The following is a 13408-nucleotide window of genomic DNA, read 5'->3' as shown; positions in this document are numbered from 1 at the left end:
ACCTGACAGAGAGAATTACAATTCTAATCATTTATATACCTGCCAATGGTGCGTGTGTGTACATTTAAATTGGCATCTGACCATATCTTCCGGGTGCTCCACATTAATTTTGTCAGGTGTGCGATTGGTTGTGGTAGTAGTAGTGGTAGCAGTGTAGCAGTGGTGGTAGTATGCAAGTGTCACTGAAGGAGGCAGAAACCTACTTTTGTCTCTGAAACAATTTTCACTGGAGCACTGTCGTCACCACTGGATTCTTCGTAAAATTTTATTTTGACATCACCTGTTTTGTGAGGCATGTCTTCCAGCTGGGAGGAGTGTTCTGTGCTATTGTCAGGTCCTTTATTTCATCATCCTCTGTATTGTTCAGCAAGCTATTCCTCAGTCATTGTAGGTGGTTCCCTCAAACTGTACTGAAAACCTCAGTTTCCCAGCATATGACATGTTTGATGTTGATCCTGTGAATACGGTTTTCCAAAGACATATGTCACTGTGATTAAGGAGCGCTCAGTTCTTGAAGGAGCAGTTCTTGAAGGAGCAGTTCTTGAGGGAGCAGTTCTTGAGGGAGCAGTTCTTGAAGGAGCAGTTCTTGAAGGAGCAGTTCTTGAAGGAGCAGTTTCTGGTGATGTAATTTAAAGGCTTCAGTAACTCTTTGAGCATGAGTGAATTAAGCTTGCAATGTTGGGTTGTGGGCATTTTGCAGTTGTTTTTAACTGAGTTTCCATGGTTGAGGTGGACTATTGCACAACCAGAGAAGAACTTTCCTTGGCACTTTATTAGGTACAAGGGAATTTCAGCGTACAGAACAAACTCACCGTAAGAGAGATCTGCTGACAACACATTTTAGTGTTCTGGAGAGGCAGATTTTCGGGGGTCATATATTTGAGATCTCGGCTAGTCAGTTTTACTAATGTCCTTAAGTGGTAAGCAGTAGATAGCTTGTTACACCCATGGCACTCATCATTTCGTGAGACGAATGCTTTGGATAGCCACTTTTAAAAATTCAAAGACATCTCACTGTGCTATGTAGTAGTTAAAATGTATAAAACTCTTTCTGTACCAAATTTTGAAATTTTTCACGAAATTACACAGCAGAATGTTTATGGACCTTGAAATGCACCTACTTCTAATGTGCTGCAGTTGGAACCAGCTGCCATATCTGCTCCTGAGAAAGTTGCCTGGTTTATTATTTTAATAACCAAGAATGGCTGCGAATGCTGCCAAACAACTAATACTGGAAAATGAAACAAGAATGGTTCTGTTGTCCTGTAAATAGACATTCTGTCCATTACATCAACAGAGTAACCAATAGCACTGTTAAAGCAGGATGAGAAATAATAAGTGTTAGTAAGGCCTTATAAGTTTAATTGCACTGGAATGGCAATATTAATGAATCATTTATTGTCAATAAAATGCATAAAAATTGAATAGGAGGTTGATGGTCTCCTGTTAGCCTTGGAAAATTATGTACTCACTAAATTCCTAAAATACCTAAGGACAGTGGAAGATAAAATCTTTTCATTTTAACCTAGGATAATTGAAAGCTTGTGTAATAATTATTTTGATGATTGGCTCTCTAATTTGTGTTACGTACTTACTGTAATAAACACTGAAAGGGTTCAACCAGTGAACTATTTTTTTTCCTAACAGGAGATAGGCAACTTGAAGAAATTAGCTTGTTTGGATATTTCGGAGAACCGACTGGAAGATCTCCCAAATGAAATTGGTGGTCTGGAGAGTCTCACGGACCTGCATTTATCACAGAACATGATTGAGAGTCTACCAGATGGTCTAGGGTATTTACAGAAGCTTACAATTCTTAAGGTTGACCAGAACAGACTGGTTTCATTGAACCCCAATATTGGAAAGTAAGTATTACTAGAGTACTTTTAATTGTTGGGAATTGTGGTCAATGGTTTTTTGCAAAGTTGTAAAAAAGGATGAAAAAAATTGTAAACTATTAAAGGGGGCTTTAAGTGAAGTTTTGCTAAAACCGTGTGTTGCATAGTTTCTTACCTGCAATGTGCTCTGAAATAATACTTACCTTACTTAATTTCTTCCAAGTATACCTCATTCAAATTACGTAGGCTCTGTTGTGTGTGTTAAAAGCCCTCGGCTTTAATGCTTCATACCTCAATTTGTATGTGTATATACTTCTACAAATAGTGTTTGCTACTATTGGTGGCAAATCTTCTTGCAATGTAGAGAAAGTGTTAAAGACGAGAATGATGAATATGAAGACAAGAAGGTAGCGAAAGAACCACACCAGCAAGACAACTGAACTAAAAGATCCAGAAAGAACATATGTAACAAAAGTGAAAATCGTTCCATAAAAACACGGGAGAACTGCCGGATATCAGTAACGTTCTGCCACGATATTTCGGCGCAGAGTCTTCTGGCCATCTTCAGGTGAATGCCACTGTAGTAGTACTGGCGAGTACGCGCTGAGCTCCGCTATTTAAAGCCTTCTGAGGTGACATTGCGCATGCGCTGCTCAGCGTGCGCGTTCATAACGGCTCCGTGCGCTGCGCCTCGCGCCCTCCACTGTGAAAGCCTGGCGTATCAGTATCAGGTCGATTTCCATCTTTATGCAGATAACTACGTCGACTACGAAGTTTCTCTATAACAGGATTCCAAGCAGAGTTTAGCTGATAACCGCTATCTCGATTGATGAGAGTCTCGTTGTCAGACAATCTTATTTCCACAGATTCATTGATAATCGAGCTCCAAAAGTTTGATGTATGGGCCAAAATTTTTGTGTCGTCGTAATTCATGGAATGGTCTGTGGAAATACAATGTTCGGCGATTGCGGACTTCGTGGGTTGGAGAAGGCGAGTATGCCGTTGGTGTTCCATAATGCGTTCCTGCACAGTTCGTGTCGTTTGCCCTATATATGATTTGCCGCATTCATACGGGATTTTGTAAACACCTGGTTTACGCAGGCCCAGGTCGTCTTTAACGGATCCCACCAGTGATGAAATTTTGGAAGGAGGACGAAAGATGAAATACAAATTCTGTATTGTTCATCTTCGAATGTTGCGCAGCGTTTCAATGTGCTACGAAAATCCGACTGGCAAGACTGTTGGGGATGTTTGTCAATATGACCAACTCTACGTTCTGAATTTTTTCCTACCTGTGAGAAGAGATGGTTGCTAATAGGAACTTCTATGAATTGTGAATCACATGCAGTATTCTCTTCACCGTAAGAATAATACGAATATAAACATTTTGCCACGTATTCTTTTGTGTTTGCTGCTATCTCATTTAAATTCTGTCTGCCTAATAAACTACGAAACTAGAGTGAGACAAAAGCAAAACACGGAAGAATCTACATATCATGTCATGTTTATATTCGTATTATTCTTATGCGTAGTAGTGATACAGTCAGAAATGAAGCATGGCAATTGACTAGATTTTTAAATCTAAGATGACTTAATTTCTGTGCAGAACGTAGTGTACTAAAGCGCCTGCAAAGATTTTCTAACGGAGAAAAATTTTCGCTAAACTCTTGTTCAGAACATCTTCTATCATACGCAGTCTATTATTTGGTTCTTGTTGATCATTATCAATCTTTCCATTGTTTTGCTTATGAGACAATTCCCCCTTTTTTTTTTTTTTTTTTTTTTTTTTTTTTTTTTTTTTTTTTTTAAAGCCGCGGAGTGCGCACTAAAGCAAGCCATGCCGCGAGCGACGACAGGTCGTAAACACTCATTATCAGAATGCAACAAACAATGCATGACACAGTACAATAATGCATTTTCAGCTTAGAGCGACGTAAAAGAACAAAGATAACGGCACTTATCAGATAAAGCAAAACAAGCAATCGATTCAAACCAGACGAAGCACATGAAAAAGGAAGGGTACCCGTATAAATACGGACGGAGGGCCTGACACATAGCAATGGCTACCTGGTAAAGCGTAACTGCTAAGCTTACGTCTCGAACCAAACTACTGTAGCTGTATCGTCATTCATTCGAACTAAATTGTGTCTCATATTACAATGGACCAACTTTGTTTCGATTTGGAAGTGTGGCCTAAAACTTTCCTCTCCCCTTGAATTTCAAGTCTCAAATTTCAGATGCGGCTTAGATTCGGGAAAATTTTTTTCCTTGATTTCAAGTCTCATTTTTCAGGTGCGGCTTAGATTCGAGTGCGGCTTAGATTCGAGTAAATACGGTAATCGATTTGTGGCCTCTGTCAGACCATTGGTCACCCGTGCTCTGTGTGTGGACAATTTCTGTATCTAGGATAGTTCCCACTCAGTGGCCTCTGTGGGGCGACAGCTCCATGGTGCTATTTGGCATGCATCTGTGTTGACACTCTCACACATTTTTCACACTTTAAATCATGGGTAGTGATTTCCTGTCATTGTGCTGTGGTCTATCCCAATTTGGAGTTGTACCTGGGTGCCCAATGCCTGATCGTGGTCCCCCAGTTCTTTTTCTTGGGTCTTCTTTTTGACAAAAACCTTACTTGTGTACTCTACATCCGCATTCTGAAGATTAGCTGTTTCAATAAACTCAATGCCCTTCACTTCATGGACAACACCTCTCATGTCATCGATCATTCTACTCTTTTCCGTCTTTATGGGGCCTTAGATCTGTCCCTTCTGGACTGTGGCTTCAAATGTATGACACAACGGCCCCTTCTACACTGCCCATCTTGGAACTGCTCCACCATCGTGGTATCCATTTGGCCACTGGTGCTTCTCACACTAGCCCTGTTGATAGACTTCTGATTGACACTGGCAGTCCCAGCTCCTTGTTTCATTTGCCATTGCTCTTTCCCTGCACACCCCTCCCACGCTATTCTTTTTACGACTTTGTTATGTCGCCCACCTGCTGCCTGCCCTCCGGTGGCATTTCTGGTTGGGCTCTGCCTTGCTTCTCTCTGCCATGATCTCCATCTTCCCTGTTTGTTCTGTACCCAATGCTCTTTCCCAAATACCAGCCGTTTGGTTAGCTTCTTGGTCCCAGATTAGGATGGATCTCTTCCAGGGTCCAAAAGACTCCATCATGTTCTGTTGTTTGTTCTGCTTGGTCTTACAGAAGTTCCAGCGTGTTGTTATTTTTTATACTGATGGTTCTAAATCCACCAGTCGCATGGATTATGCCTTCAGGTCTTCTGGTAGCAAGGAATGCCATCTCTTGCCTGTTACATGTGGGGTGTTTACTGCGGAACAGATTACCATATAACAGGCTCTTTGGTTTCATAAATGGTCCTCCTTCACCTGAGTTTCATTTGTAAGGACATGATGAGCAGCCTTCAGGCTATCAGCCAGGGTTTTTCCTGTCACCCCTTGGCCTTTCCCATCCACCACCTTCTTGCTGATCTTGACCATGCTGCTTGTTTGGTTGATTTCCTTTGGTTTCCTGGCCATCCGGGTATCCCGGGTGATGAGCTTGGCAGTCATCTTATCAGGACGGGGGTTGGGATGGGGCTACCACCTACCACCATTCACCATGTGACCTCTCCAAGGGTGGATTTCCAGCTTCACATCCAATTCCTTTTTTTCTCAGTCGTGGGCCACCTCTTGAGGGCCATCCCCATTGTCTACCGTATTTACTCGAATCTAAGCCGCACTCGAATCTAAGCTGCATCTGAAAAATGAGACTCGAAATCAAGGAAAAAATATTTTCCCGAATCTAAGCCGCACCTGAAATTTGAGACTCGAAATTCAAGGGGAGAGAAAAATTATAGGCCGCATCTCCAAATCGAAACAAAGTTGGTCCATTGTAATATGAGACACAATTTAGGTCGAATGAATGACGATACAGCGACGGTAGTTTGGTTCGAGTCGTAAGCTCAGCAGTTACGGTTTACCAGGTAGCCATTGCTACGCGTCAGGCGCTCCGTCCGTATTTATACGGGTACCCTTCCTTTTCCACGTGCTTCGTCTGGTTTGAATTGATAGCTTATTTTTCTTTGATCTGATAAGCGCAGTTTTCTTTGTTAAAGGTGTTTGCGTCACTCTAAGCTGAAAATGCGTTACTGTACTGTGTCATGCATTGTTTGCCGCATTCTGATAGTGCGTGTTTATGTGTTTACGGCCTGTCGCCGCTCGCGGCATGGCTTGCTTTTGTGCGCGCTACCGTTCTGAACGAGAGTTTAGCGAAAATTTTTCTCCGTTTGAAAATCTTTGCAGGCGCCTCTTTAGTACACAGAAATTAGAGTCATCTTAGATTTAAAAATCTAGTCAATTGCCGTGCTTCATTTCTGACTGTATCACTATTAAGCATAAGAATAATATGAATATAAACATGACATGATATTTATATTCTTCCACGTTTGCTGTTGTCTCACTCTAGTTTCGTAGTTTATTAGGCAGACCGGATTTAAATGAGATAGCAGAAAACATGAAACAATACATGGCAAAACGTTTATATGCGTATTATTCTTATGGTGACGAGGATACTGCATGTGATGCACAATTTATAAAAGTTCCTATAATAGCAACCATCTCTTCTCACAGATAGGAAAAAAATTCAGAACGTAGAGTTGGCCATATTGACAAACATCCCAAACAGTCTTGCCCGTCGGATTTTCGTAGTACATTGAAAATAGCTTGTCTTCCACCCTTTTTTTTTAATTTATTAACTGACGCAGAGGTTTTGGCGCCAGTATTTATCTTTGTGCCTACAAAGCATGCCTGTGTAGCGCTACATATATTCAACGGCAGAAGTAAGTTGTGGCGGCTCCCACCAACTTTTTTCACAATTTCCGCTGGCTGTGCACTCGATTCTAAGCCGCAGGTGGTTTTTTGGATTACAAAAAGCCGGAAAAAAAGTGCGGCTTAGATTCGAGTAAATACGGTAATAAGCTTTGTGGAATCCAGGGGACTCCTATCATGTGGTGTTCTTCCCTCTGCCTCTCCCAGCAGGAATCTATCATCCTTTGCCGTCTTTGTATCAGCCATACCAGATTGACACATGAATTTTTACTTTGTGATGAGTCATCACTCTTTGTAGTTGGTGGGGACCCCCTCATGGTGGTCCATATTTTGCTGGACTGCCCCCACCTTTTGCACCTACGTACTAAATATGCCCTCCTACTCTCCTTGTTATAGGTGTTCGCAGATGGGCCTTCTACAGCTATGTCCATCCTCATATTTCTTTGTGGGTGATTTGTCCTCTCAGATATAAGTACCTGAATTTCTTTCCAGAATTGGAGACCCTTGGTTAGTGTTGGCATTGGTTTGGGATGCCTTTGGCCTTTCCTTCACTCTAGTCAGGTTTTCTACTCCTGTTTCTGGATTTGTCTTGTCATTTGTGCTGTTTTGTTTCCCCTTTTCTTGTGTCTTCTTCTCCTGGCGTTGTCTTGATTGTATCACAATCAAGGTATGGTGTGGGGCAAGGATGGGTAGGCAGTAGTGCTAGCATCCCATTGCACATAGCGCATTGGGGGCACTGTGTGCTCTTGCCCCCTCCCTGCCTCTCCTTCGCCTGATGATCCTTTTTCATCTTTCTTTTCCCATTTTCCTTTCCTATCAACTGGACTGTGCTGTCGATGTTGATTCACCCTTAGTTTCTGGGACATTGGGTTGTGGTACCAATGACCTCCCCTCATCAAATCAACCAACCAACCCCATCTACTCCAAAGTGGGATGCATCAGTCAGTTATTGTGCATTTGTTTATTGTAATACGCCCTTTTTGCAAAGTATGACTTCTACAACACAGGAATTTTAAAAAGTTATGATGAAATAAACTGCCAGAAAAGACTTTTTTATTATTGTTTCACATAATAGGAAATTAGGAAGTGACTACAGTTGATAAAAATCTTGGGAAGAGCATATGAATGGAGTAATTACAGGCAGCTTCACTTCTCTTTCATTGACCTCGCCTTCTGTTTGTATTGGGGACATTTGGAAAGTGTCTTGAAAAACTCACTATATCCTGCAGGAATGTGAGGTATGGCTGTAAAATAATGGGACTGATGCTGTTGTAGATTAAGTACACATGTGCCATAGATGAACAACCAATAGCTGTGCAGCGTGAAGCCTTCTCATTCAGTGCATCATCTCTAGTGTCTGGAGACAAATCATTGTAGCCGTGGCCTTAGTTTGTGCAAGAGCTGTTTCATTGTTTCGCCATAAAATGATAATTGTAATAAAAGAGCAATGAATTGTCTCCAAATTTCACATAGAACTTGAAAAAACTATGACTTAAAACTATCCGTTACTAAAAGAAGTCTTTGGAAAAGACTGTTCATCATGTACCCAAGTTTACTGGTTCAAGCATTTGCAAGATGGCCTAGTAGTCATACGCAGAACGCCATTCAGCATTAAAAAAAAGGAGGAAAATCTTGAAAAAGTAGGTAATCTGGTTGAATCTGACCATTGATATTAACAAAGAATATGTAAGGCAAATTTTTCACAACCAGTTCAACATAAAAGAAGTGTTCGTGAACCGGTACGGAAAATTCTCATGATCGAATAAACAGCAGCTCATGAAAATGCAAAAAAAAAAAAAGGAACTCAAGTGAGAAAATAAAGATTCAGAGCGATAATGATAGTTTTTTATATTCATTGAATTGTATATCTTGACTGGATTCCTTTAGGTCAAACTATTAATGAACGTTACTGCCTTGAGATTCTTGCTCAAATCCATGAGAAAATAAGAAAAAGTGACCCAAATTGTGGAAGAACAAGTCATGGATTCTGCATCAAGACAGTGTGCTGACTTATATCACATTGTTTGATGAAAGAGTTTTCTGTTGAAGTAGAGCCCCAGTGTTAGACCCACCCACCTTATTTGCCTGACCTAGCATCATAAGGTGTTTATCCATTCCACAAGCTCAGATCTGCATTAAAGGGTAAAAAATTTTGGGTCATTGAAACAGTGAAAGAAAAAATGCAAGTGTCATCAAGCAGCTCTAAGAGAAAGACTTACAGCACTGTTTCCATTAATGGAAAGTTTGCATGGAACATTGTAGGGATAGAAGGGGGGAGTATATTGAGGGTGACAGTAATTAAATATGTATTTTTTGGAGTAAAATGTTTTACAACAATAGTCTTGTTATTTTACAGCCACACCTCATATGTTGTCCAATTTTTTTGCAGATTACTGGAGGACTGCCATTGAGATATGCTTTATCATCAGTAGATTCTGAGGGATATCGTAGCATTCAAGAGAAAATGTGTGCTTGTCTAGTCCATCCATCGGCATAGTAATAAGCAACACTCATCCATTTCATATCTGATTTGTGTTTAATATGCTTCAACTTGGACAATTGAAAAGTAATTTTATTTTTCTTGGGAATACCTCTTTCTGCTGTTTCATATGATACACACCTTTTTATAGTGCCTGGTCCACAATTTCTTGAAAACAAAAATATCATCTGAATATGCTACTTCCGTGGGTCTTTTTCATAAGCTCACAGCTTTTCAAATTTGATTAGGTATGCCATTTCCGCATATTGTAGTTCAGTTGAACACAGAAAAGGTAAACAAAGGGAAAGCATCAAAGAAAATGTAATTGCAATTTGAAGTCGTATGTTTGTCTTTTTAGCTGCAGAAAACTTTGGTGATTACCAAATCATGACTGTAAGATGGAAGTAGAATCTTGGTAAAATATGAGGGGTGTTCAAAAGGAAACATACAAAACAACACTTTGTGGTATAATAATGTACTGAAAGCTCTGGTTGAGAATAATGAATTACTTATGAATAAAGGAGATGACTCATCGAGAGGTAGAAGTGCTGCGTCATCGACTGATATGCCAGCAAAAGGTACAGAGCTTTGCTTTGCTAGCTGTTGGAGTGCAATACCTTTCTCAAGCTGTAGGAGAAAACACACACACACACACACATGCCTGTCTCCTCCCTACATTGTGATCAGTCAACTGTCAGGTCTCTCCTGGCCCACGGTGAGTGTACTGGGATGAGGTGGGGGTGTAGGCTGAGGTGGGCTGAGAGATTGAGAGAGGTGGGAGGCAGGAAGGGGTTGGTGGCAAGCATCTAGCGGCTCATGGGAAAGCGGGGAGCCGTCCATGGGCTAGCTAGAGGTGCAGGTAGAGGAGGCAGGTGGCAGATGGCTGGGCCTGTGATTTCACAGTCTAGGGTGCAAGATGGCAGCACACAACTAGTTGACACATATTGGACGGGGGTAATGGGAAAGGGTTGTGGTTTTGTGTGTGTGTGTGTGTGTGTGTGTTTGTGTTTTTCTCCTATAGCTTGAGAAAGAAATTTCATGCCGAAAGCTAGCAAAGCAAAGCTATGTATGTTTTGTTGGTGCTTCTGTTGGTGATGCAGCATTTCTGCTTTTCAGTGAATTGGTTCCTTTATTCATAAATAATTCATTATTTGCAACCAAAACAATTCTTTGGGTATTGTTGGTCTTTATTCAAAAGTACTCACCAGAGGCCTGAACATAACTATCCCACTGTTTCATGAGCCAAGGGATTCCCCATTTCCAGATTTCCTGTGGCTGTGACATGAGCCACTCCTTTACTGTGTCCTTCAGTTCATCATCTGAGCTGAAGTGCTTTTGAGATGGTTGTTCGGCAGGCCAGTTACATTTAAGCTGCAGGGCAACATGTGCAGGGCCGGCCCCTATTCTGTATCTTTCCGCCATTTTGCTGATCAGTTTGGTACATGAGCACACCGAATGGTCTTGTTTTCGAAAGAGAGCCCCAACATTATTCTGTAAGCATTTCGGAAGCAATGTCGAACTGTCCTAGTGAACAGAAAAGCTGTTCTCAGTTCTCCTCGTACCAACCAATCAAAAGCAATCTGCCTCAGATCCGTGCATTCAAGCTGGAACGCCACAGTGACATGAACTCAAAAGTGGCTAGCAGCTGGCACAGTACCGAAAAACGAGGTTTCAGTACGTAATACTGTTCAAATTTTGCTGACCGCATGCTTCCATGAATGCGTGATAACAATAGAATATTGACTGTGTTCTGGAAACTGTCATAAATGTCACATTATGTAATTTTATTCTCATTCACATCGATGTCTTGTTTTGGGTTTCTTGTTTCAGAATATGAGTTAGGAATGGAGTGTAGTACCACATTGTACAGGTACATCTATAGAAGAATAGAGTGTAGAACCACATTGTACAAGTACATCTATAGAAACACCTGAAAAAATTGTCACTTTTTTTCTGTTTTCCGTCATTCCTTAGTTGCTTCAAACTTCATGGAGGTACATTCCCTCTACTCAACTAATTGAAGGCAGTTTATTTATTGCCATATGCGTTTTGCTTTCTTTATTTGTGATGATGCTTCACAAATAAAAGAAGCGAAACGCATATGTGAATGAACTGCCTTCAATTATTTGCGTAGATGGAACACATCTCCACAAACCCGAAAAATTGTTTAAGAGAATGTCAAATAATAAGATGATGCATAGATTGTGGTTGTAACTCGCTCACAGAGATCCAAATGATAAAGTAGCCTACTTCCCTATATGATACATCAACAATTTTGCTCGCAAAAACAAAATTTAAAAAATCACCTTTTCAGGAGCGTGTGGCGAGTGTAGCTATAGAAGTTCGTTGTAGTTTATAACATGCACCTGATGAATGAAAATGTTTCACATATGGCGGTATAGTCTGAAAATACTGAGGCGGGAATTTTTCATCTCTGTCTACTGTTGGTAAGGATTCTATTGCAAACAGATACTTGTGACAAGCTACGTATTCAAAAAAAAATGGTGAATTATTTGTGACAAGAAGTAGTATAAATGTCACTGTCAGTTGTTCTTGCACAGTACTTTCATCTTTCATTTCTTAATAAACATATGGAAGTCACGAAATCGGAGATACTTATTACTGAGAAAGCACGCTCTTACGTGTAAATTACAACGAGTATTTCAGAAAAATGCTTAACTTTGACGATTAACGAAGTCTCAGAATATGTTGCAAACATGAAGAGGATAAAATATTTTTGCATCCTGCAGTATACGAACCTATGTCCTTTGCCACGGCAGTTCATTGCTTCATTACTACAACTCGTTATTTTATCTAATTTCATTTGAGAGAGAGAGACAGGCTGACTTCATTGCCAAATGATGCGGGGGTAAGCTGTGAGTGCATAAAATTTTGGATGGTTTCCTCTAACAGGCTTCATAAAATTCCATTGCATTGTTACTTAAAAGTTTTAAATGCATTTTGATAATTAGTAAATAAACCATTTGCAGAAAAGAGTATGTGAAGTCGCTAGTAATTTCAGCCAACACTCAAGATATATACGTAAGCAGAGCTGACTTTTTGAAATTAAATGATTTTTTTTAAACTTTTAATTCTAACAGAGGAAGATAGTCTACTATGAACTCACTTTCCACATGGACGCGTCCTTGTTTCTTCAGTAACCCACACCGAACCGAACAAGAGGGCCATACCGAAATTCAAAACCTCTCGGTATGGTTGTCGAAAAATCGCCAGGAGGACCGATCGCTATAAGGTCTCGGAAGCTTACTGAATAGGAATGTCGGATATTCAAACCGAAATTGATGTCACTACTAAAGCTAACTCACTGCACCGATCAGTATGAATGATACGGAATAGAGCCCCAGGCTGTAGGGTGGGTACTCAAGCTGCTTCCACTTGTACATGGCCATTACACTTTGTGTGACCTTGGAGGTGTATGGATGTGCCTTTCCATGGAGCAGAATCACTCCCTCAATGAGCAACCCAGGCTGTTTGCTCTTGATAGACTGGTGTAGTCTGCAGAGTGTCTCACAGTACATGGCACTGTTTATGGACTTTCTGTGCTTGAGGAATTCGCTGCGTATTGGACATCTGACATCAAAAAAAGACGGCGAGCATCACCTTGTCCGCTGATGAGGATATAGCTTTGATTTTTTAGGGGGATGTGATGACACTACATTCCCATCCCTAGATGTCTAACTATGTTATCCCAAAGCAGCATATGCAAATTTCAGCTGATTTGGTTGTTACAATGTTTCGTACCTTTCACATGAACACTCCTTATATTAAGATGAAGAAAGCTCAGAAGAGTTCTGTGGTGTCTTACTTCCTGAAAGGTGATGTGCTCATGTCACCGAAGAACCACTTCTACATCCTTTGCATATGCTCCAATTGCTGCTGCAGACACACCTTTTGCAGAATTTACCTCAGTGAATGTTGGGGATATTTACCAAGTGCTTTGCAAATGTAACAAACTTACTTGCTTCTTTTTTCATAAAAGATTATCTTCCATTTTCTGTGAAATGTGACTTAGATGTTTGTTTGTTAGATGTGAAAACCTTCAGGAACTAATCCTGACAGAGAACTTCCTAATGGAGCTCCCAGTAACAATAGGAAATCTGATCAACTTAACAAATTTAAATGTGGACCGAAATATCCTGCAGAGCTTGCCAGTAGAAATAGGTGAGTTTTATCAATTCCATAACTATTCACTATTTTTTTAGTTTGCATTCTCCATCAGTGCTGTTGTTTGGCTTAACTTC

General features: G+C 40.6%; 1 protein-coding gene across 9 annotated transcripts in view; it reads left to right on the top strand.

Moving 5' to 3' along the window:
- LOC124711466 (protein lap4) overlaps positions 1–13408 on the top strand; it is a 539589-nt gene that overhangs the window by 273146 nt on the left and 253035 nt on the right. For all 9 annotated transcript variants that reach the window (XM_047241583.1, XM_047241591.1, XM_047241606.1 and 6 more), the window contains exons 7-8: positions 1648–1865; positions 13195–13328. In XM_047241583.1, coding sequence (XP_047097539.1) covers positions 1648–1865; positions 13195–13328 — 352 coding nt within the window. The remainder of the gene's footprint in view (positions 1–1647; positions 1866–13194; positions 13329–13408) is intronic.

This window comes from Schistocerca piceifrons, chromosome 1 (assembly GCF_021461385.2).
Source record: "Schistocerca piceifrons isolate TAMUIC-IGC-003096 chromosome 1, iqSchPice1.1, whole genome shotgun sequence".
Classification (NCBI taxonomy): domain Eukaryota; kingdom Metazoa; phylum Arthropoda; class Insecta; order Orthoptera; family Acrididae; genus Schistocerca; species Schistocerca piceifrons.
Note: the sequence above shows the minus strand (reverse complement) of the source record. Positions and strands in the feature narration are given on the sequence as shown.